This window comes from Pseudophryne corroboree, chromosome 1, assembly GCF_028390025.1.
Source record: "Pseudophryne corroboree isolate aPseCor3 chromosome 1, aPseCor3.hap2, whole genome shotgun sequence".
NCBI classification, from domain to species: Eukaryota; Metazoa; Chordata; class Amphibia; order Anura; family Myobatrachidae; genus Pseudophryne; species Pseudophryne corroboree.
Genome location: NC_086444.1, coordinates 384,772,691 through 384,799,232, shown reverse-complemented (window position 1 = coordinate 384,799,232; position 26,542 = coordinate 384,772,691). Strand labels below are relative to the sequence as shown.

Here is a 26,542-nt window from a genome sequence, read left to right as displayed (position 1 = left end):
GAGGTGAAAAAACTACCTGTAGTTTTTCCTGAATCAGATAAATTAAATGAAGTGTGTGATGATGCGTGGGTTTTCCCCCGATAGAAAATTATTGGCGGTATACCCTTTCCCGCCAGAAGTTAAGGCGCATTGGGAAACACCCCTCAGGGTGGATAAGGCGCTCACATGCTTATCAGAAAAATATCCTAAAAAGTATACACACACATGCTGGTGTTATACTGTGACCAGCGATCGCCTCAGCCTGAATGTGCAGAGCTGAGGTGGCTTGGTCGGATTCCCTGAATAAAAATATTGATACCCTTGACAGGGACAGTATTTTATTGACTATAGAGCATTTAAAGGATGCATTTCTATATATACGAGATGCGCAGAGGGATATTTGCACTCTGGCATCAAGAGTAAATGCGATGTCCATATCTGCAAGAAGATGTTTATGGACACGACAGTGGTCAGGGGATGCAGATTCCAAACGGCACAAAGATGTATTGCCGTATAAAAGGGGAGGAGTTATTTGGGGTCGGTCCATGGGACCTGGTGGCCACGGCAACTGCTGGAAGATCCACCGTTTTTTACCCTAAGTCACATCTCTGCAGAAAAAGACACCGTCTTTTCAGCCTCAGTCTTTTCGTCCCTATAAGATATCTGCCCAGGGATAGAGGAAAGGGAAGAAGACTGCAGCAGGCAGCCCATTCCCAGTAACAGAAGCCCTCCACCGCTTCTACTAAGTTCTCAGCATGACGCTGGGACCGTACAGGACCCCTGGATCCTACAAGTAGTATCAAAGGGGCACAGATTGGAATGTCGAGGCGTTTCCCCCCTCGCAGGTTCCTGTAGTCTGCTGTACCAATGTCCCCCTCCGACAGGGAGGCAGTATTGAAAACAATTCACAAGCTGTATTCCCAGCAGGTGATAATAAAATTACCCCTCCTACAACAAGGAAAGGGGTATTGTTCCACACTATAGGGTGGTACTGAAGCCAGAAGGCTAGGTGAGACCGATTCTAAATCTGAAAAATTTGAACACTTACAAGGGTTCAAATCCAGATGGAGTCACTCAGAGCAGTGATAGCGAACTGGGAACAAGGGGACTATATGGTGTCCCGGGACATCAGGGATGCTTACCTCCATGTCCCAAAATTTGCTTTTCTCACCAAGGGTACCTCAGGTTCGTGGTACAGAACTGTCACTATCAGTTTCAGACGATGCCGTTGGAGTGTCCAAGGCACCCCGGGTCTTTACCAAGGTAATGACCGAAATGAGGATTCGTCTTCAAAGAAAATGGACGACCTCCTGATAAGAACAAGGTCCAGAGAACAGTTGGAGGTCGGAGTAGCACTATCTCAAGTAGTTCTACGACAGCACGGGTGGATTCTAAATATTCCAAAACCGCAGTTGTTCCGACGACACGTCTGCTGGTCCTAGGGATGATTCTGGACACAGTCCAGGAAAAGGGTGTTTCTCCCAGAGGAGAAAGCCAGGGAGTTATCCGAGCTAATCGGGATCCTCCTAAAACCAGGAAAAGTGTCAGTGCATCATTGCACAAGAGTCCTGGTAAAAAATGGTGGCTTATTACGAAGCGCTTCCATTCGGCAGATTTCACGCAAGAACTCTTCAGTGGGATCTGCTGGACAAATGGTCCGGATCGCATCTTCAGATGCTTCAGCGGATAACCCTATATCCAAGGACAAGGGTGTCTCTCCTGTGGTGATTACAGAGTGCTCATCTTCTAGAGGGCCGCAGATTCGGCATTCAGGATTGGATGCTGGTATCCACGGAGGCCAGCCTGAGAGGCTGGGGAGCAGTCACACAGGGAAAAAATTTCCAGGGAGTGTGATCAAGTCTGGAGAATTCTCTCCACATAAATATACTGGAGCTAAGAGCAAATTTGTAATGCTATAAGCTTAGCAAGGCCTCTGCTTCAAGGTCAGCCGGTATTGATCCAGTGGGATAACATCACGGCAGTCGCCCACGTAAACAGATAGGGCGGCACAAGAAGCAGGAGGGCAGTGGTCAAAACTGCAAGGATTTTTCGCTAGACGGAAAATCATGTGATAGCACTGTCAGCAGTGTTCATTCCGGGAGTGGACGACTGGGAAGCAGACTTCCTCAGCAGGCACGACCTCCACCCGGGAGAGTGGGAACTTCATCGGGAAGTTTTCCGCATGTTTGTGAACCGTTGGGAAAGACCAAAGGTGGAAATGATGGCGTCCCGCCCGAACAAAAAACGGGACAGGTATTGCGCCAGGTCACGAGACCTTCAGGCGATAGCTGTGGACGTCCTGGTAACACCGTGGGTGTAACAGTCGGTGTATGTGTTCCCTCTTCTGCTTCTCATAACCAAGGTATTGAGAATTATAAGACGTAGAGGAGTAAGAACTATACTCGTGGCTCCGGATTGGCCAAGAGGGACTTGGTACCCGGAACTTCAAGAGATGCTCACAGAGGACTAATGGCCTCGGGAGCTAAGATGGGATTTGCTTTCAGCAAGAACCATGTCTGTTCCAAGAGGAACCGTGGCATCTGCCTCTAAGAAAGGACCTGCTCCAGCAGGGACCTTGTCTGTTCCAAGACTTACCGCGACTGCGTTTGACGGCATGGCGGTTGAACGCCGGATCCTAAGGGAAAAGGCATTCCGGAAGAGGTCATACCTACCCTGGTCAAAGCCAGGAAGGAGGTGACCGCACAACGTTATCACCACATGTGGTGAAAATATGTTGCGTGGGTGAGGCCAGGAAGGCCCCACGAAAAAATTTCAACTAGGTCGATTTCTGCACTTCCTGAAAACAGGAGTGTCTATGAGCCTCAAATTGGGGTCCATTAAGGTTCAAGTTTCGGCCCTGTAGATTTTCTTCCAGAAAAAAAATTGGCTTCAATTCCTGAAGTCCAGACGTTTGTCGAGGGAGTATTGCATATACAGCCCCTTGTGTGCCTCCAGTGGCACCGTGGGATCTCAACGTAGTGTTGGGATTCCTCAAATCATATTGGTTTGAACCGATCAAATCTGTGGATTTGAAATATCTCACATGGAAAGGGACCATGTTGTGGCCCTGGCCTCGGCCAGGCGATTGTCAGAATTGGGGGCTTTGTCTTAAAAAAAGCTCATATTTGTTTTTCCATTCGGACAGGGCAGAACTGCGGACTCGTCCCCAGTTTCTTCCTAAGGTGGTGTCAGCGTTTCGCCTGAAACAACATATTGTGGTGCCTGCGGCTACTAGGGACTTGGAGGACTCCAAGTTGCTAGACGTTGTCGGGGCCCTAAAAATATATATATATATATATATATATATATTTCCAGGACGGCTGGAGTCAGAAAGTCTGACTTGCTGTTTATATTGTATGCACCCCAAAAGATGGGTGCTCCTGCTTCTAAGCAGACTATTGCTCGTTGGATTTGTAGTACAATTCAGCTTGCACAGTCTGTGGCAGGCCTGCCACAGCCAAAATCTGTCAATGCCCATTCCACAAGGAAGGTGGGCTCATCTTGGGCGGATGCCCGAGGGGGTCTCGGCTTTAAAATTTTGCCGAGCAGCTACGTGGTCAGGGGGGAACACGTTTGTAAAATTCTACAAATTTGATACCCTGGCTGAGGAGGACCTGGAGTTCTCTCATTCGGTGCTGCAGAGTCACCCGCACTCTCCCGCCCGTTTGGGAGCTTTGGTATAATCCCCATGGTCCTGACGGAGTCCCCAGCATCCACTAGGACGTTAGAGAAAATAAGATTTTACTTACCGATAAATCTATTTCTCGTAGTCCGTAGTGGATGCTGGGCGCCCATCCCAAGTGCGGATTGTCTGCATTACTTGTACATAGTTATTGTTACAAAAATCGGGTTATTATTGTTGTGAGCCATCTTTTTTAGAGGCTACTTCATTGTTATCATACTGTTAACTGGGTTCAGATCACAAGTTGTACGGTGTGATTGGTGTGGCTGGTTTGGGTCTTACCCGGGATTCAAGATCCTTCCTTATTGTGTACGCTCGTCCGGGCACAGTACCTAACTGAGGCTTGGAGGAGGGTCATAGGGGGAGGAGCCAGTACACACCATGTGATCCTAAAAGCTTGCTTTTGTGCCCTGTCTCCTGCGGAGCCGCTATTCCCCGTGGTCCTGACGGAGTCCCCAGCATCCACTACGGACTACGAGAAATAGATTTATCGGTAAGTAAAATCTTATTTTTCCGGCACTCCAGTCATGCAATAACCGGCTCCGGTGCCCTCCTCTGGGGTGCAGTCCCCGATAATATGAATATCCAATACGGCAGGCGGCACTCAGAGACTTGTACTTAGCTGTAAGTATGCATTAATACCACGTAGGGTGTTCTTTATTGTGACTGCCTATTTAAGGTCACTGTTTGACACATTGTTTTGTCTGAAGAAAGGGAGAAGTCCCCGAAACGTCACAATAAAGCACACCCCACAGGGTATTTATGCATACTTACAGCTAAGTACAAGACTGAGTGCTGCCTGCCGTATTGGATATATATATATATATATATATATATGGATTGGGTAGTGGGAGTATGGCGCCACAGGTGTATGTGAGCAGATAGCTTATTATAGTATAATACTTTGGTTCAAGACACTCCTTTTAATAATATAAGGTGTCAGCTAACCCCTAAATACTCGGCAGGGATAAGCTGCCTTTAGAGTTAAAATGTGGAAAAAAAGGGGGGGTAGGGGTATCAGCGACTTACAGTGTCTAATATATTGATATAAATATGAAGAATATTCCAGGATACGGTTTAGAAAAAAAGGTAACAAAATATTTATTTATACAATTTAAAACATAATGATGGGATAAAAAAATAGATGAAGTCTGATGGACGAAACGCGTTGGATGTACCTCTACTGACTCTCCGTTTTTAAAGATAAGCATCATTCTCTTATCCTAAAATATCTTTTATCAGTACAATATTGTTTTTACTGATTTTATGTGATTCAGGGTTCTAGCTAAATTATATATTTTTTATCTATTCTTTTGGTATTATCAAGCTTTTATATTCTATATTCTTATCCCATCATTATGTTTTAAATTGTATAAATAAATATTTTGTTACCTTTTTTTCTAAACCGTATCCTGGAATATTCTTCATATTTATATCAATATATTAGACACTGTAAGTCGCTGATACCCCTATCCCCCCTTTTTTTCCATATATATATATATATATATATATACAGTATATATATATATATATATTTTATATAAAATATAAACACAGAAACGTTTTCTTACAAATCCTGAATTTGCCCCTGGCCAGTGGATCTAATGCCGCCAAAGATGTTTAGCATATGATGGTAGTGCAGTGGGCAGATGCGATGGGCCAAGTTGTTCTTATCTGCTAAAATCACGCAATTTGGACTTTTTTTTGTTCCCAGAGTATTACTAACCTCAATAACATAAATGTTATTTTATTAATAATCCATAGTTAATTTTTTTTGTGCCCCACGGCACAGACCCCCCCCCCCCCCCATATCAGTAGTCACACCCCCACCATACTGGTCACACTCCCTGTGGCGGCGCACAGTAGGCCCTTTATAAATTTCAGCTCCAGGCCCATCAGGACCTTAATCTGGCACTGTGCAGGACCCCATAACGTCGGCACAGGTCATTATGGGGTCCTGCACCCCGGACCCATACCTAGTATTAGGGACCCCCAGTGACGGAGAAGCCTTGTCGATCGGCCTGGGGGCTTAACCCTATATCTGCAGATATACGCAACCAAGATCTCCGTATTATCTGACTATTATGTAGTAATATTTTCACTCGGTGTGCATTAGGGAACCATTGTTTTTTCCTACACAGAATTACCCCTCCCTTTTAGCACCTGAGTGACATCACTATCTGATTGAGCAGCTCACCATTTTTTGCATTGTCTCTAGATTGTCCCCAGGGTTCTGTGATGCTGGCAATAAAGTTGGTAAAAAAAAAAAAACTTCTAAGGATGGTTAGGTTACTTTCATTTCAGCCATCACTCCCCAATATGACTTAACAAAGATAAATAGCTGGTTATTGTTACCTTTTATCCATCTATAGCAGGTCAGTGTTACTACTGTGCGCTGACATCTATTTTACCAATAGGTGTCCAGATCACTATGACCTGATCGCACGCAGCTGTTTTTTACAGCGCAGCGATCAGGTCACTACTGCACATGCACCGCAATGCACAGGCACGTCGTATGGGTAAAAAGGTATCCGTTTGGATGGTCGACCATGTTATGGTCGACAGTCATTAGGTCGACCACTATTGGTCAACATTGACATGGTCGACATTGACACATGGTCGACACATGAAAATAGTCGACACATGAAAAGGTCGACGTGCATTTTTCACATTTTTTTCTTTTGGGGAACTTTTCCATACTTTACGATTCACGTGGACTACGATTGGGAACGGTAATCTGTGCCGAGTGCAGCGGTAGCGGAGCGAGGCACCTTGCCCGAAGCATGGCGAGTGAAGCGAGCCATGCGAGGTGCACTAATTGGGGTTCCCCGTCACTTTACACAGAAAACGACACACGTCGACCTTTTCATGCGTCGACCTTTCATGTGCCGACCAGTTTCACGTGTCGACCATTTGTCCATGTCGACCATGCCAATGTCGATCAATAGTGGTCAACCTAATGACTGTCGACCATAACATGGTCTACCATTCATACCGGAACCGGGTAAAAAGTGGATTGTTGCTTGTGCGATGGATTTAATGAAGAATCCATTCGCACAGCCGATCGCAAGGAGATTGACAGGAAGAGGGCGTTTCTGGGTGGCAACTGGCCATTTCCTGGGAGTGCCGTGGAAAACGCAGGCGTGTCCAGGCATTTGCAGGGCGGGTGTCTGACATCAGTTCCGGGACCTGACAGGCTGAAGTGACCGCAGTGGCTGAGTAAGTTCAGAGCTACCCAGAAACTGCACAAAAACTTTTTGCACAGCTCCCCTGCACAAGCGTTCTCACACTTGCTATGCTAAATACACTCCCCCATAGGCGGCGACTATCTGATCGCACGGCTGCAAAAAACTGCTACTGTGTGATCAACTCGGAATGACCCCATAGGTCAGGTGTACAGATTGGGTATAAGATCCCGGCAGTCAGGATGCTGCCGGTCATAATACCCACCCTAGCATCCCAACTGTTTGAAATGCCGAAAGGTTCAGTAGGTAGCTAATCCTAATCCTCTCCCTTCCCCTAACCCTCCCTCCCCGCAGCCGAAACATAACCCTCAGTTCCCGCACCCTAACCCTAACCTCCTTTCCCCACAGCCTAACCCTCCCTCCCTGCAGTTTAAACCTAACCATCCCCCCCTGCTGCCTAAACCTAACCTCCCCAGGATACTTACCTTCGATATCCCGCCTATCGGGATGCCGGCGTCAGTATTTTGACGGGTGTCGGGATTCTGGTGCCAGCACTGTAACTGGCAGTATCCTAAGTGCCGGGATCCCAACTACATCCCTACTGTACAACAGGTAGTTACCCATAGTCTGGCCATTGTGTAACAGGAAGATGCTTTTCGTTTGTGCCGTTTGCTACCATGTACCAGGTTGTACTTGTTGTCATTACGGTGCAATATGTAGCTATCTGCAGTTTGTGCTTCTAATCACTATGAAAAGCTGGCTAAACCCCAGACGATATGTAGTCCGATCCGGCGGATCTGACCGACATATTGGGCACAACATCTAGTGTGTACCTACTATGTCGCTGACGATGCACACTCCCGCACGTCCTCAGCGACTTCCTCCGATGGCCTTACATGTAGGGTCAGCAGAAGACCTCACTAGCGAGGGCCATGCAGCTGAATGCAGCATGGCCACCACTCCTGGCATCAGAAAGTGTGTATGCTTTTGCCAATGTCGCTGGGTACACACATTGTCTAGTGTGTACCCAGTTTAAGATTTAGGAATATCTAATCTGGTCTCTCAGGCCAGTGTCCCTGTGCCTCTCTTCAGGGGTGTATCTACCCATTGGCCAAGAGGGCACTCACCAGGGGTGCCAGGCACTAACAGTGAGTCCCAGCTGGTGATGTGGGACAGTGTTTGAGTAGTAGGGGCAGTTGCTGTGGCTCCCCTATTTTAAATTTGGTCTGCGCCGTAGCCCTGCTGTGGTGGGGGTCTGCAATGCTCTCTCGAGGAGGGGGGCGTCAGTCCTTTATTTTGCCAGGGGCGCTTGGACCCCTAGATACACCCCTGGGGGCATGGCCTGGCACAACTCTGGTCTGACTTGAAGGACACCGCTGTATTGTACATGCTATGTTATGCATGATATTTTATGCCGTTGTTTGTGCGTTATATGACTGCCACCCCTGGCACGGAAGCCTTTGACCTGTTTTACTTGACTGCATATTAAACTTGTCTTTAAATGTACTATGAGGCACCCTTGTTCTTTTAAACTTCGAGAAATAAAAAAAGTACATTAGGTAATTGTTCCATCATTGTCAGTGCAGTGTTCTACATTTATAAAATGTAATTTAAGTCTTTACACCTGGTGTGACTGAGATGCTCTGAGAGTAGCAGACTACATTTTTCTTTATTAAATGTTGCGTCTTAGCAGCTCACAGTGTACCGGATTTGCTATGCTGCAACATTAACTACACAGGAATTGGTCGAACACCGTTACAAATCAGATGAAGCACAACAGAACTTGGTGTTTGGAAAAGCCGCAGCTGCTTGCATCAGAGCCCTTTTTACATAGATTCAGTCGCACACAGATGTACAAATGTCGCACACCACAGTGGTCAGAGTACACAAGCAATGCTAGCCGTTGCTCCCAGTTGTTTTATTTTTGAAATTAAGGTGCACATTTTGAACGATGTGTGACTATGTGTGACGCAACTGAAGTCACGGTATAATAGGGCACATCTGTAGTTGGAGGGCTCACTTTCAAATGAAAACCCAAGTCATCCTTTTCACCTGTATTATGCAAAGCAGGATTTCTAGAGGGAGGTTTTCTGAATGCTTGGTTTTACAGCCTATAAAGAAATTATAACTAGCAATTACCAAGCTATAGTCTGCCTCAGACAGAATGCAATGTATGTAATACTACATACCTATACAAGCATCTCTTCTCACACGGCTAGCTACCTGGGTGAACGCCGGCCTCTGCGCTGACTTCCGGAAACTCGCACTATCACGAGAATGCGTTGATCCCCTGGTCAGTTGCTGAGTCGGTGGTTGGTGTTGATGGATGTTTGTTATATGCCCAACGCATTTCTGCCTTAGCGGGCCTTCCTCAGACCCACGCCACCTGCCCCCCCAAAACCATCTCTAACCCAGGGAAGATAACAGCCACCTTTGCAAGAACTGTTATCTCACCGGAATCCAAACCTGACATTGTTACTTTGAATTTAAATGCAATATTTCTCTTATGAACTTGAAGTGGACATTATGTTTTCATTTTTTGATGATCACACCATATAACTCTGTCTTAGTGTCATTTTGATTGTTCAATTGTCACATATATTGCACCTAAATAAACCTTGTCACGCAAATACCCATTCCATATTAATTTATAGATCACTGACCATAACTTAATTTACATAGAAACAAGTCCGAGCGCTGCATAATGAACTATCACTGTATTAATAAAACAGAAATAATTCCTCATATAAGTAGAAGACAAATATTATAAAGATGATAAAGCCAAGTAACATTTTTTAATCATACTATATTGTACTATGTTTGATCCCAATTCATACCTCCCAACATGCTAGATGCAGGAATAGGTACAGGCAGCATAACCATGTCAAATTGGCGGCAATGGCTGAGTCATGATGAGAGCATGGAGATGCTGATTTGGGCTTGCGTAGCACTCAAAGCATTCGACTGCCCCTTAGCCCTCTCCGCTCTACTACAACTGCCCATACATTTGATGCGCACACCAGATGCACGCAGATATTTCCCAACTCTTCTACCAGGGATACATATATCCGCAGCCTGATTCAGAGACTGTCGCAGGTGCGATCCTGTACACTATAGATGCGCAAATAAATGCAAATGGCAGGCCACTGAGAATGTACTGAGATGCCCACTGGCAACATCTCAGCTCTGTGTCACGCTTGGCTTGAGTTGGGGATCTGACGACTGATAATTGACTGAGGGAGCAGCTATCGGTAAAGGAAGGAAACAAGGTGGCTGAATGTAGTTCTTACTCATGGATTGAAGACTTAGGCCCTAAAATGTAGAGGGGTAGGCAATGAGGACAATGAACGCGAACGATACACTGAAGAAAGATTAATTCAGCTTTACTGAGACCTCAATCATACACAACGACTAGGAGATAAGTCTGAGTGAATTCTGAAAGCCGAAATGTTCGTGACTTGTAAACGATGCTGAAGAATACTGAATGAAGAAGTGACTTGTGATTTGTAAACAATGCTGAAGAACTCTGTATGAAGAGATGTCTTGTGATTTGTAAATGATGCTGAAGAACACTGGAGAGATGACTTGTGATGTGTAAACGATGCTGAAGAACTCTGTATGAAGAGATGGCTTGTGATTTGTAAACGTTGCTGAAGAACACTGAATGAAGAGACGACTTGAAGAACGATGCTAAGAGAGGATCACTGTGAGCACCATCAGCGAACGGAGACCCTCTACCAGATAGAGGACGCAGCGGTTAAACCGCAAAAGCAGGTGGACTGGGAGCAAAGGACTGCAATAACAGAACTGACCACCGGGCAACCACAACAGAACCAGAATACCAGGGATTAACCTGGGAGCACAGAGCTTGAGCACCTTCCAGCAGCAAGTAACTTGAAGCACTGGCACCATGACTAAGCATCAACGCCTTTTTATAAGGGAAGACTGCACTGGATTGGCTGGATGCAAACTGGGATACATATTGGCTTGATCTCCAACATGGCGGCTCCCTGCACAGAGGACACATGTGGAACCAGCACATAGCCACTATCTCAGGCCTCAGCCTCCCAAACACCGCACTCCAGCAACAGAACACTTGGAAACAAACACCTCCGGCTGCCATGCTCTGCTCCTCAGGACCCAGACCCCAGCCTCCAGACACCCAGCAGCCGCACCGGAGGACCTCGCTGCCACAGCTCCTATCCGCCGCAGCCACACCAGCCAGCTAACAGGAAGGCCGCAGGGATCAGAACCGGAGGTAAGACTCCGGATGCTGACACTCTGCAGTTTGTGTGCGAAGACGCAACCATTTTACGCACATCAATCGATCATCAACCTTCTGAATAACACTATGGCTGCACAGCATGGCTGTTGGAAGTAAGATGCCGGAGGTCTTTTAACCGCATAAGGGATCAAAATCCACATGCGTTTGAGTGGACACCCTCCTGCCACTGTGGCTGCCCACAAACGCTCCGTGACTGTCAATCACTTTGCAAATAAATCCTCTGCGCAGCCACCATCGGAAGTCCATCATGTGACATGCGCATTGCAACTTAAGCATAAGTGCAGTGACTAAAGATGGCACCACTGCGTCCAACATTTTCATTACGCCCATCTCTGAATCAGGACTGTATGATGAATGACTATAGTAAAATATTTATAACAATAAACTACATACATGTCTGAACTGAACCACACATGAGACTTATCTACAAGCTACAAGAATCAGGGCTAGGAAGCACAATATGCACTTGGGTCAAAAACTGGTTAGATAATAGGAAGCAGCGCGTTGTGGTTAATGGATCTTATTCAACTTGGACTGAAGTGCTAAGTGGTGTGTCGCAAGGCTCAGTATTAGGACCGCTATTGTTCAATATTTTCATTAACGACCTAACAGAAGGTCTAGAGAGCATGGTGTCAATTTTTGCAGATGATACCAAATTGTGTAAAGTTATAAATGCAGAGGGGGATGCTGAGTCGCTTCAGAAGCTTAGGCAGCGAAATGGAGAATGCGCTTCAATACAGACAAGTGTAAGGTAATGCACTGTGGTAACAAGAACAAAAATAACACCTACCTACTAAATGGGGTAAAATTAGGGGATTCTGTACTGGAAAAGGACTTAGGTGTCCTCATAGATAGCAAACTAAGCAGTAGTACCCAAAGTAGGACTGCAGCAAAGAAGGCTAATAAGATATTAGCATGCATAAAACGGGGAATTGATGCTAGGGACGAGAGTATTATACTCCCGTTATATAAATCACTTGTGAGGCCACACCTTGAATACTGTGTACAATTCTGGGCACCTTACTACAAAAAGGATATCCTGGAGCTAGAAAAGGTTCAAAGGCGGGCGACAAAACTAATTAAGGGTATGGAGACGCTGGAATACGAGGAAAGGCTTGCAAGACTAGGCATGTTTACACTGGAAAAGAGGAGATTAAGAGGGGACATGATCAACATTTACAAATATATAAGGGGACAATATACAGATCTTGCGCAGGACCTGTTTCTGGTTAGATCAACACAGAGAACTTGTGGACACTCGCTCAGGTTAGAGGAGAGGAGATTCCGCACAATACGGCATAAAGGCTTTTTTACGGTAAGGACGATACGTGTTTGGAATTCCCTGACTGAGGGAGTTGTAATGACCGACTCAGTCAACACCTTTAAGAATGGGTTAGATAAATTCCTAATTGATAATGATATCCAGGGTTACGGGGCATAGTCACGCACTATGGTTATTATAAAAAAGAGGGGTAAAATGTAATGGCAGTCATCAACTTCATTCAAAATTTTATACAAAATAATCATGCATAGGAGACCACAAATAGGTTGAACTCGATGGACAATTGTCTTTTTTCAACCTTAGATACTATGTTACTATATTAACTGTAACAGTCATAGCTGAAGTATTAAACAAAAATTGTACCTTTGGCCATTTTGGATTTAGCAGTCGTGCTTTGATGGCATCATCCAAGGCCTTTTCATATAGCATTGTTTTAAGGTAGGCTGCTGATCTGTTACTGTACAGTATACAGTTCTGGGGATCCACCTGCAAGGTTTCGCTGTAGAGTCTAATAGCCAGCTGAAAGTCTCCATTTTTACACGCCTCGTTGCTCTGACGAACTTTTTCAATAAATTCTTCTTTACTGAGAAATGGGTTTTCAACCACTTTTACTCCAAAAGTTTTAGCTGCAATGGCTGATGCCTGTAGCAAAAGATGAACACAAACAGAAAACAAATAATGAAAAATTATAAAAGTTATTATACAAGGTAAAAATTAACTTAAAAGCATTTATGACTTATGATGGATTATACTATTTACCGGCTGTCAGGATGCCGGCTGTCAAGATCCCGACAGCGGCATCCCGCCCTCCAGAATGCTGGCAGCGAGGCAAGAGCAAAGAGTCCACTTGCGGGCTCGCTGTGCTAGCCATGCTGCTAGCTCAGTGGCTCGCTCCGCTCGCCACAGGTTGTATTCTCACTTTATGGGTGGCGTGGACACCCACGAGTGGGAATAGCCCCTATGCGCCGGGATTCCAGCTGTCGGCATTGTTAGCTGTCTGGATTCCGGTGTCGGTATCCTGACTGCCAGGATACTGACAGCCGGCAAATTGATTACAACTCCTAACGGCAACTGGGTGAAAAAGCTTTTTTTCGACATGTTTTTGCCAATACTATCGCCAATAAGGCATGTAAAGCCCATGCAGCTAATAATATAGAAATTTGCATCAGCAATGATCATCGTTAAGGTATATGGTAGTACGCACTGCCAGAATATGCTGACAGATACATATAGTGCCCATGACTGTTGTTATATGTGTGCTTGCAGATCATACTGTATCACCTCCTTAGAGACTTGTCATTTTCCATACAATTTTTTTTTAAAGTAAATGTAACAAATATATTTGTTCTATCTGCCACATATTGAAGGCGTGGTGTTGGCACAAGCCTTATGCAGCCTGAGCCATACTGAACCATTTACAGCACCGGAATGTACCTGTGGGGCGAGGCTGTAGTAATGATGGCAGCAGCACTACAATCCAGTGCCACCATGTCATCAGCTGGCCCTAGGGTTGCAAACCATCCAGAGTTCCTCCAGAAAGTCCGTAAATCAGTCATCAAAGTAATGAAGGACACACAACAGCAGTTACATGCATCACAGCCACAGGATCACGTTTCACTGGTATGATATGTTATTTCTATATTCATAATGTCAACACCAGAATGTCATGGTTTGAATGTCGACAGCCAGAATGTTATCACGGTCAAAATGTTGTCACGGTCATAATGTCAACATTGTACTTATGGTCAGATGGCCTGTTGACATAGTGTTTGTTACAGTTTATTTACAGTAGTATATCCCTAACCAACTGCACCCTAAACCTGACCATAACAGTGACATGTACTGTCAACACTTGACTGTGGACATTCACAATGTCAACATTATGGCCAAGTCGACAAGTGTCAGACCATACTGAATGTAGACATAATGATCACATACTTAAGTACAAAACAGCCATCAGTCAGCAGTTGTTGTTTTTTTTAGCAGTAGGAACAAGGGGGTCTATTAACTAAGCTTAGGATGGAGATAAAGTGGACGGAGATAAAGTACCAGCCAATCACCTCCTAACTGCCATGTCACAGTCTGGGTTTGAAAAATGACAGGAGCTGGTTGGTTGGTACTTTATCTCCGGCCCATTTATCTTCATACAAAGCTTTGGGCCTAATTCCGAGTTGATCGCAGCAGCAATTTTGTTAGCAGTTGGGCAAAACCATGTGCACTGCAGGAGGGGCAGATATAACGTGTGCAGAGAGAGTTAGATTTGGGTGGGGTGTATTCAAACTGAAATCTAAATTGTAGTGTAAAAATAAAGCAGTCAGTATTTACCCTGCACAGAAACAATATAACCCACCAAAATCTACCTCTCTCTGCCAAATGTTATATCTGCCCCCCCTGCAGTGCACATGGTTTTGCTCAATTGCTAACAAACTTGCTGCTGCAATCAACTCAGAATTACCCCCTTAGTTAATAGACCCCAACGTTTTAAATAGGAATTAGGGAACCAAAGGGGTGCAAGTAAAAAAGAGGGTAAAGGCAAGAGAGGGTTCAATAAATCAGTGCAACCTGATTTCCTCAGAGCTGCAGGATGTCAGATGAGTTGGAGGACAGGCTTCATAGCAGGTTGTCCACTGCCGTAAGATACAGCAAAAGGTGTGGAAGAATAGTTGATATAATGTACTCCAACAGAAATGTGTTCTGGACATTATTGAAAAAATGGATGCTGAGAGAGACTAAACATTTTTTAGACTTTTTTTGTGCAAAAAGAACTGTGTGAGAATCTGTATATCTAAGTTCTACATAAATAATAGCGCTCTTTAATGAGGTTGAGAAAAACATTAAATTGTAGAAAAATATTTGATTAATCATGCCATCGTGACAACTGTAGACCATGTCAACATTCTATATACTGAATTTTGACCTAGTATATCACACTAGATAAACAGGGCTCTTACCAGGCAAGGTACTCCAGGCAAAATGTCAGCCAAGTGCCCCAATACCAACTTCACAGCACCTCAGGTGAAAGTGATGAGGTGATGTCTTAAGGTGTGTACACACGGTAAGATCTTTTCTTCCGATTCTGACTATATAGTCAGAATCGGAAGAAAAGATAGTGCAGATCGCAAGGTGACAGTCACCTTGCGATCCCGATCCGATGCGCGGCCCCGCGCGGTCGGCATCGGCCGAAAAAATAGGCTGTGCAGGCAAGTCAATCCTGACTATCTCTATAGAAGAGATAGTCATGATTGACACTTAGCCAAAATCGCACAGAACCAGGATCGCAAGCACACTCATTATGTGCTTGCGATACTGGCTAAGTGCCGACCCGGCCCCCCGTCGCACAGTGAGAATCGGATAAGTCCGAATCTCACCGTGTGTACACACCCTTAGAAGTTTCACAGCCACCACCTGCATTAAACACAAAAAGGATGTCTCTCTCAGAGACACCCTTCATTTTGCGACAGGCAGACTCATTGGCTCCAGGTGACCTAGGCTGCTGCAGATGGAGCTACAGCTCCAGACCCCCCATCAAAATAGGCACACTGTTGTATACAAGAAAAAAGTTTTCCAGCTGCACTACACTCTGGGGCAGATGTATTAAGCCTGGAGAAGTGATAAAGCAGTGATAAGTGCAAGGTGATAACGCTCCAGCCAATCAGCTCCAATATGTAAATTTACATATTGGATCTGATTGGCTTGGGCGTTATCACCTTGCACTTATCACTGCTTTATCACTAGTCCAGGCTTAACACATCTGACCCTCTGTCAGTGGGCACTTTGGCCCCCCCCCCCGCCCACACACACACATCTTCAACTTTAATACCAGAGACATGGCATAGCAGTAGAAGGCATTACTAACCCTCTATGCATGGAATACAATAGTGTCTTAGTGCTGCCTGGTCACATGTGCCCCAACCATCGAACACTTAAGCAGCTGAGCATGAACTTATCTCCATCAGGACAGCCCAGTCAGATGAGGTGCCCAACAGTGTTACTTACAGGATGATCCTATCTTTTTATCACATACAGTATGTGTTCCTATAGCTCTCCTTCACTGATTTCTGTACTCTTAGCACTCACTGATTTGAGATTTCATTTTAGAGCCTTTTTAGCTACAGTATGACTAACTTGAGATTAAAAGGAAACACACACACACAACTGGAGACAAGAATTGAGGCATGAAGAGAGAATGAGATTGACAGATGTGTGTAGATGCACATGGACATGATAAACGGCCTCCAGTTTAAAAACATACAAACAAACAAACAAACAAACAAACAGAAAAACTAAGATTTTAAACCTACCGATAAATCTTTTTCTCGTAGTCCGTAGAGGATGCTGGGGACTCCGTAAGGACCATGGGGATAGACGGGCTCCGCCGGAGACATGGGCACTTTAAGAAAGACTTTAGATCTGGTGTGCACTGGCTCCTCCCTCTATGCCCCTCCTCCAGACCTCAGTTAGAGAAACTGTGCCCAGAGGAGACGGACAGTACGAGGAAAGGATTTTTGTTAATCCAAGGGCAAGATTCATACCAGCCACACCACTCACACCGTATAACTTGTGATATACTATCCAGTTAACAGTATGAAAACGACATAGCATCAGTCCAAGACCGATGAGACTATAACATAACCCTTATTTAAGCAATAACTATATACAAGTCTTGCAGAAGTAGTCCGCACTTGGGACGGGCGCCCAGCATCCTCTACGGACTACGAGAAAAAGATTTACCGGTAGGTTTAAAATCTTATTTTCTCTTACGTCCTAGAGGATGCTGGGGACTCCGTAAGGACTATGGGGATTATACCGAAGCTCCCAAACGGGCGTGAGAGTGCGGCTGACTCTGCAGCACCGATTGAGCAAACAGGAGGTCCTCCTCAGCCAGGGTATCAAACTTATAGAACTTTGCAAAGGAGTTTGAACCCGACCAAGTAGTAGCTCGGCACAGCTGTAGCGCCGAGACCCCTCTGGCAGCCGCCCAAGAAGAGCCCACCTTCCTAGTGGAATGGGCCTTGACCGATTTAGGTAACGGCAATCCCGCCGTAGAATGCGCCTGCTGAATCGTGTTACAGATCCAGCGAACAATAGTCTACTTTGAAGCAGGGGCACCAATCTTGTTGGTTGCATACATCACAAACAGTGCTTCTGTTTTTCTGACTGTAGCCGATCTGGCCACGTAAATTTTCAAAGCCCTGACCACATCAAGGGACTCGGGATCCTCCAAGTCACGCGTAGCCACAGGCAACACAATAGTTCATATGAAAGGATGAAACCACTTTTGGCAGGAATTGAGGACGGGTCCGCAATTCCGCTCTATCCATATGGAAAACCAGATAGGGGCTTTTATGTGATAAAGCCGCTAATTCCGACACTCGCCTAGCCGAAGCCAAGGCTAATAACATGACCACCTTCCAAGTGAGATTTTTCAACTCCACCGTTTTAAGTGGTTCAAACCAGTGTGACTTAATGAAACTTAACACCACGTTAAGGTCCCAAGGCATCACCGGAGGTACAAAAGGAGGCTGAATATGCAGTACTCCCTTCACAAAAGTTTGTACTTCAGGGAGAGAGGCCAATTCCTTTTGAAAGAAAATGGATAAGGCCGAAATCTGAACCTTAATAGATCCTAATTTTAGGCCGAAATTCACTCCAGTTTGCAGGAAGTGAAGGAAACGGGCCAGATGGAATTCTTCCGTAGGAGCATTCCTGGCCTCACACCAAGAAACATATTTTCGCCATATACGGTGATAATGTTTAGATGTCATGTCCTTCCTAGCCTTTATTAGCGTAGGAATGACCTCATCCGGAATACCCTTATCCGCTAGGATCCGGCGTTCAACCGCCATGCCGTCCAACGCAGCCGCGGTAAGTCTTGGAATAGACATGGCCCCTGTTGCAACCGGTCCTGTCTTAGAGGAAGAGGCCACGGATCTTCTGTGAGCATTTCCTGCAGATCCGGATACCAGGTCCTTCGTGGCCAATCTGGAACAATGAGGATTGTTCTCATTCCTCTCCCTCCTACCATTCTCAACACCTTGGGTATGAGAGGCAGAGGGGGAAATACATAGACCGACTGGAACACCCACGGTGTCACTAGGGCATCTACAGCTACTGCCTGAGGGTCTCTTGACCTGGTGCAATACCTCTGTAGCTTCTCGTTGAGGCGGGACGCCATCATGTCTATCTGTGGCAGTTCCCACTGACTTGCAATCTGTGCGAAGACTTCCTAAAGAAGTCCTCTCTTGGATGCAGGTCGTGTTTGCTGAGGAAGTCTGCTTCTCAGTTATCCACTCCCGGAATGAACTGCTGAAAATGCGCTTACATGATTTTCCGCCCAGCGGAGAATCCTGGTGGCTTCTGCCATTTCCACTCTGCTATTTGTGCCGCCTTAGCGGTTTACATGAGCCACTGCGGTGATGTTGTCTGACTGGATCAGAACCGGTAGGTCGCAAAGCAATGTTTCCGCTTGCCGAAGGGCGTTGTATATGGCCCTCAGCTCCAGGATGTTGATTTGAATACAAGTTTTTTTGACCTTGGAAGTTTCTTCCCTGTGTGACTGCTCCCCCACCTCGGAGGCTCACGTCCGTGGCTACCAGAATCCAGTCCTGGATGGCGAACCTGCGACACTGCAGAAGGTGAGCACTCTGCAGCCACCATAGGAGAGACACCCTGGCCCTAGGGGACAGGGTGATTAATGATGCATCTGTAGATGTGATCCGGACCACTTGTTCCGTAGATCCCATTGGAAAGTCTTCACATGGAACCTGCCGAAGGGAATGGCCCCGTAAGATGCCACCATCTTTACCAGGACCCGAGTGCAGTGATGCACTGACACCTGTTTTGGCTTTAATAGGTGTTTTACCAGAGTCATTAGTTCCTGGGCCTTCTCTATCGGAAGATAAACCCATTTCTGGTCCGTATGCAGAATCATACCCAAGAAGGGCAGACGAGTCATAGGAACCAACTGTGACTTCGGGATTATGAGAATCCAGCCGAGTTGCTGTGACACCTTCAGCGAAAGTGACACGCTATTCAACAACTGCTCTTTTGATCTCGCCCTTATTAGGAGATCGTCCAAGTATGGGATAATTGTGACTCCTTGCTTGCGTAGGAGCACCATAATTTCCGCCAATTACCCTGAAATTGGTAATGACAATACTGTACCGTAATTCTCAGGTACGCCTGATGGGGTGGATAAATGGGGACATGAAGATATGCAGCCTTTATGTCTAGATACACCATAAAATCCCCCCCTTCCAGGCTGGCGATGATCGCTCTGAGCGATTCCACCTTGAATTTGAACCTTTTCAAGTATAGGTTCAGAGATTTTAATTTTAAAATAGGTCTGACCGAACCGTCCGGTTTCGGGACTACAGCCAAAGTTGAGTAATATCCCCTTCCTTGTTGAAGGAGGGGAACCTTGAGCACCACCGGTTGGAGATACAATGTGTGAATTGTATTTAATATTATCTCCCTTTCTGGGGGAGAAGCCGGTAGGGCCGATAAGGAAAACCGGCGAGGAGGCACCTCTTGAGAATTCCAGCTTGTAACCCTGGGAAACAATTTCTATTGCCCAGGGATCCACCTGTGAGTGAACTCAGATGTGGCTGAAGAGTCGAAGAAGTGCTCCCACTGGAGCGGACTCCCTTAGCGGAGCCCCAGCGTCATGCGGTGGATTTAGTAGAGGCCGGGGAGGACTTCTGTTCCTGGGAACTAGCTGTGCCCTGCGCCCTTACCTGTGGTAAGAAAGGACGCTCCTCGTACTTTCTTGTTTTTCTGCGACCGAAAGGACTGCATTTGATAATGTCGTGCTTTCTTAGGCTGTGAGGGAATATAAGGCAAAAGATCAGATTTACCAGTTATAGCTGTGGAGACCAGGTCCGAGAGCCCTTCTCCACACAATTCCTCACCCTTGTAAGGTAAAACCTCCATATGCCTCTTTTAGTCGGCATCAGCTCTCCATTGCATGTTCCACAGGACACGTCTAGCAGAAATCGACATAGCGTTGACTCTAGAACCCAGTAGACCAATGTCTCTTTGAGCATGTCTTATATATAAGATAGCATCTTTTAAATATCCTAGGGTCAATAACATGGTATCCTTATCTAGGGTTTCAATCTCCGCTGATAAGGTATCTGTCCACGCTGCTACAGCGCTATAAACCCCTGCCGACACAATCGCCGGTCTGAGTAGTGTACCAGAATGTGTGTAAATGGACTTCAAAGTACTTTTCTGCATGCTATCTGCAGGATCCCTGAGGGTAGCTGTATCTTGGTATGTCAGCGCTACCTTTTGGGTAAACGTGTCAATGCCTTGTCCACCCTAGGGGAGGATTCCCATCGTATCCTGGCCCTAGCAGGGAAAGGATACGCCATGAGAATTCTTTTGGGAAACTGCAGTTTCTCGTCTGGAGATTCCCGCTCTTTTTCACACAATTCATTTGGTTCATGAGAGGGGGGAAATGTTATCTCAGCTTTCTTCCCCTTAAACATGTGTACCCTCGTGTCAGGGACAGATGGGTCATCAGTGATATGCAAAACATCTTTTATTACAATAATCATATATTGAATACTTTTCTGCCAGTTTTGGCTGTAACTTTGCATCATCGTAGTCGACACTGGAGTCAGACTCCGTGTCGGTATCAGTGTCTATTATTTTGGATAGTGGGCGTTTTGAGACTCTGAAGGTCCCTGCGACATAGGGACAGACATGGGAAGATTCCCTGTCTGTTCTCTAATCTTTTGTGCAATAAATTTACCTCAGCACTTAATTCCACATATCCAGTCAGGTGTCGGCGTTGTCGACGGAGACACCACACAGACACACATTTGCTCCATCTCCTCCTTAGAAGAGCCTTTTACCTCAGACATGTCGACACACACGTACCGACACACACCACACTCAGGGAATCCTCTTATCTGAAGACAGTTCCCCCACAAGGCCCTTTGGAGAGACAGAGAGAGAGTATGCCAGCACACACCCAGCGCTAATACCCCAGGAAAAAACACACAATGTGTTTACCCAGTAGCGCTGTAATCTATTATTTGCTGCCAATTATGTGCCCTCCCCCCCCCTCTTCTCTGAAACCCCCTTTCACCGTGGATAAGCAGGGGAGAGTCCGGGGAGCTTCCTCTCAGCTGTGCTGTGGAGAAAATGGCGCTGGTGAGTGCTGATGGAGAAGCCCCGCCCCCTCGGCGGCGGGCTTCTGTCCCGCTTGAATATAATAAAAACTGGCGGGGGCTCTTTATATATACAGTGCCTAGCTGTATATATATATCTTTTGCCAGAAATGAGGTTTATATTGCTGCCCAGGGCGCCCCCCCCTGCGCCCTGCACCCTTACAGTGACTGCCGTGTGTGAGGTGTGTGGGAGCAATGGCACACAGCTGCACTGCTGTGCGTTACCTCAGTGAAGATCATGAAGTCTTCTGCCGCCTCTGAAGTTCTTCTCATACTCACCCGGCTTCTATCTTCCGGCTCTGTGAGGAGGACGGCGGCGCGGCTCCGGGACGAACTCCAGGGTGAGACCTGTGTTCTGATTCCCTCTGGAGCTAATGGTGTCCAGTAGCCTAAGAAGCAGGGCCTTGAAACTCACAGAAGTAGGTCTGCTTCTCTCCCCTCAGTCGATGCAGGGAGTCTGTTTCCAGCAGGCTCCCTGAAAATAAAAAACCTAACAAATATACTTTCTGTCAGAAAGCTCAGGAGAGCTCTCTGAAAAGCACCCAGTCTCCACTGGGCACAGTATCAAACTGAGGTCTGGAGGAGGGGCATAGAGGGAGGAGCCAGTGCACACCAGATCTAAAGTCTTTCTTAAAGTGCCCATGTCTCCTGCGGAGCCCGTCTATCCCCATGGTCCTTACGGAGTCCCCAGCATCCTCTAGGACGTAAGAGAAACCAGCAATGATTCTGCATAAAATAGATTATAAATAACAGATGTCCCAATACCAAGATCCACTCTTATGAAGGAGAGTATATGAGTAAAAATTAAACAGTATGGTCCCATGATTATTGTAATACAATTCAAACCACCTAGATATTCTATATTCAGGGGTTTTCAGGGGTAAATTTACTAAGATGGGAGGTTTTTTAGAACTGGTGATGTTGCCCATAGCAACCGATTAGATTCTATCTATTATCTTCTAGAAGCAGCTAGATAAATGTTAAGTAGAATCTGGTTGGTTGCTATGAGCAACATCCCCAGTTCTAAAAAACTCCCACCGTAGTAAATTTACCCCTGAGTGTACAACTCGCTCTCCTGCTAGTGGCTGCATCTTCTTGGTGCTATAGAGCCTAAAGCCTTGTGTTTCAATATATACTAGAGCAGATGCGAGCTGTACAGATTGGACACAGGAATGAACTCAGCATTTGCAGCAGTTTACTTTCACATTCTAGGCTGTGAACTACAAAGCAGCAGGACACTGCAGGAGTCAGCTTCTCCAGAACACAGGGGTTCTACTGGAAATCTCTGTCATTCAGTCCTGGTTGGTATCAAATTTACGATCTCAGTGCTGTGTGGCAGTAATTCAAATCGTTGTGGCACTACTGTGCTTACTGAGATCAAATAGATAGAAACATCCAATATCTTTCCCCTTAAAAAAAATCACATGAGATTGTTAAATAATGCGAATTTGCTTAACTCCAGAGATCCATTACCTATGAAAAAAAGGTGTCACCTATCACTAAAAGTTACAAGTTAATACAAAATTTATATTAGCTTCCATACTCTGTACAAGTCTTATTTTATTATTTATTACCAGTTATTTATATAGCGCACACATATTCCGCAGCGCTTTACAGAGAATATTTTGTCCATTCACATCAGTCCCTGCCCCAGTGGAGCTTACAATCTATATTCCCTACCACATGTACACACACACACATTCACACTAGGGTTAATTTTGTAGGGAGCCAATTAACCTACCAGTATATTTTTGGATTGTGGGAGGAAACCGGAGTACCCGGAGGAAACCCACGCAAGTACAGGGAGAATATACAAACTCCACACAGTTAGAGCCATGGTGGGAATCAAACCCATGACCTCAGTGCTGTGAGGCAGTAATGCTAACCATTACACCATCCGTACTGCCCTATTTTATGCACTTCTGAAACATTTGACGACTTTCTGACTGCTGGGAGGTGGAGGGGGGGCGGCCAGGATGGCTCAGCGGTGGAGTGGCACAGCATATGTGAATGGGCATGACTGAGTGATTGGCAAGATGCAGAGATTGCCAGCACTGTAAAGCGGGGGTTGTGGCTATGATAATGCGATCACAGAAGAGCACAGTGCTGGGCAGGTTTGGTCAGATGTGGGAGACTTAAATTCTCTTTTGAGTTGCTGGGATCTTAACCTGAGATTTGGAAGCCTCCCAGATGTTTTGGGAGAGTAAGCAAGTTCTGCTTCTGAAATGATTTCACTGATTTACAGTATTGCTGTTTCTCAAACTACGTATCTAAAATAGTAAACGTCATACCAAAAGAGTAGACAGTACTGCGTACTATTGAGTACCTTCAGATAAAAGTTCTGCTTGTGCCCAACTCTACATCAGCCCCCGAAATGCTAAAATGAGGAAAATGTGCACACAACAGAGCAAAGCTAATACTTATTGTCCATTTTTACAGTTTGTATTGGCAAACTTGGGCACCAAATTAAAAACAGTGCTTTCATTAGGAAACAGGCAGAATACCAAAGGTGCATGTCATCACTGGTTAAACAAAATTACTACTTAGATTTAAATATAACTCCAAAATAGTATGCTTTTTCTGAAAGTAAGCAAAACAAGACATTTAGACATGGCAAATTCTCATTGGAATGTACAGTAGTCTAAGAATGAACATTTTTATAATTTCATTAACATTTACATTATTATAGGCTCTATATGTCCAAATATAATATGAAACAGAGCTAATTCCAGTAGATATACACTGTCACGATCCTGCGGGCCGACCCTCCAGATACGCCAATCTGAGAATCTCCGCCCGTGACCTTTATCGGTTACTTCAGCGTGTGTGGTTTATCAACACGATCACTGGGTAAAAATAATAATAATTGTATTTATATAGCACTCTTTTTCCAATAGGACTCAAGGCGCTTAACAGATACATAGCATAATATAGAACAGAAAATAATTAAGTACAGAACAGCTTTTCATAAAATACAGAAGCATGTAGATACTAAAGGGACATTATGGAAATGCTTGAGTAAACAGGAAAGTCTTGAGTCTACTTTTGAAGGATTCTATAGTTGGGGCCTCTCGCACTGTGCGGGGAAGTGAGTTCCATAGAGTCGGAGCCACATGACTAAAACCTCAACCCCCAGATGAATTACGGAAGATTCTAGGTACTGCTAAAAGTCCTTCATCCATAGATTTTAGTAATCGAGTGAGCCCTGGTTATGTAATGCTTTGAAACTCAGTAAGCCAATCTTGAAGATGATTCGCCATCTTACAGGCAGCCAGTGAAGGGAGTAGAGGATGGGTGTTTTGTGGCTAGAGCGGGGCTGGTTGGTTAACAGCCTGGCAGCTGTGTTTTGCACTAGCTGTAAGCGGTGCAATTCTTTTGCTGGGAGACCAAGGTAGAGAGCATTACAGTAGTCTAATTGAGATGATACAAATGCATGTATGACTTTTGGCAGATCATCTGAGGGAATTAAGTGCTTGATTCTGGCTATGTTCCTCAGGTGAAAGAATGAGGATTTGATTGTGGCTGATGTTTATGTGTCAATCCACCATCCAGGACAACGCCAAGATTCCACACATGATCAGTGGTTTGTAATTCTGAATCCCTGAGTGTAAGTCCAGTTGATTGGCTATGCTGCAGTCTTGTCCTTTGATGTTGCGGTCCTATCATAAGGGCCTCTGTTTTATCCAGGTTCAGTCGCGGCCAACTGGCACTAATCCACTCCTGGAGCTCAGCTAGACAGCCATAAAAATGGGTAACATAGGCCACTTGAGTCCTTGGGTCGAAAAATCCAGATCCAGAACTAGAATTTAATGATTTAATTCAAGAATATCTTCAAAGCTTATAGATACAGAAAAGGTTACTAGATTATTATAGTAGATTAAAAAGGATCACACAGGTTATAACAACTTCAAGAAAACAAATAAAAAGGGAACAAAGTTCAGATCCCCTTGGACAGGGTCAAACAATGGTAGAAGTGAAGATTCTTCCTAGAGCTCAGCACACTCTGATCATTTCTCTTGGTCTACCTCACGAGAGTGAACACTGTGTATTGAGTGCTTCTCATACTTAAGACAGCTATCAGTTACTGTCAGCCCCCAACATTGTGATTATTTTAACCCTTCCAGGACCATAATTGATTGATTGTAAGGTTGTACTACGGGGTCCCCCGGTCACCTGAGAAAGGGTGGATGCTCTTATCTCTGTTACGGTTTTTGAAGTTTGAGACTAGGCCTGTGTCAACAGCCTAGACCAGCTTTACAGCCTATTCAGAAAGAAGATTCACACTTCCCTGGTCATAGCGTCTCTGGTGGCTTAATCGGTGCAGGGTTATAAACAAACCCCAGTTTCTGATCACTGTTCCACAAAGGGCCCCAGGGATATTAACAGCTTGTCCCTGGAGTTCTGTGGCTATAAGGAAAAACCAGCAAGGTAATTAACTTTCCAACCACTTGTCATCTAAAGACATTTTCTCTATCGTCCTAAGTGGATGCTGGGGTTCCTGAAAGGACCATGGGGAATAGCGGCTCCGCAGGAGACAGGGCACAAAAGTAAAGCTTTTACAGGTCAGGTGGTGTGTACTGGCTCCTCCCCCTATGACCCTCCTCCAGACTCCAGTTAGATTTTTGTGCCCGGCCGAGAAGGGTGCAATTCTAGGTGGCTCTCATAAAGAGCTGCTTAGAGAGTTTAGCTTAGGTTTTTTATTTTACAGTGATTCCTGCTGGCAACAGGATCACTGCAACGAGGGACAGAGGGGAGAAGAAGTGAACTCACCTGCGTGCAGGATGGATTGGCTTCTTGGCTACTGGACATGAAGCTCCAGAGGGACGATCACAGGTACAGCCTGGATGGTCACCGGAGCCACGCCGCCGGCCCCCTCACAGATGCTGAAGCAAGAAGAGGTCCAGAATCGGCGGCTGAAGACTCCTGCAGTCTTCTTAAGGTAGCGCACAG

At 45.5% G+C, this 26,542-nt stretch overlaps 1 protein-coding gene across 3 annotated transcripts in view; it reads right to left on the bottom strand.

Moving 5' to 3' along the window:
* The window catches only part of TTC28 (tetratricopeptide repeat domain 28), a 935,607-nt gene that overhangs the window by 751,263 nt on the left and 157,802 nt on the right, over positions 1–26,542 (bottom strand). For all 3 annotated transcript variants that reach the window (XM_063913174.1, XM_063913173.1, XM_063913175.1), the window contains exon 2: positions 12,777–13,055. In XM_063913174.1, coding sequence (XP_063769244.1) covers positions 12,777–13,055 — 279 coding nt within the window. The remainder of the gene's footprint in view (positions 1–12,776; positions 13,056–26,542) is intronic.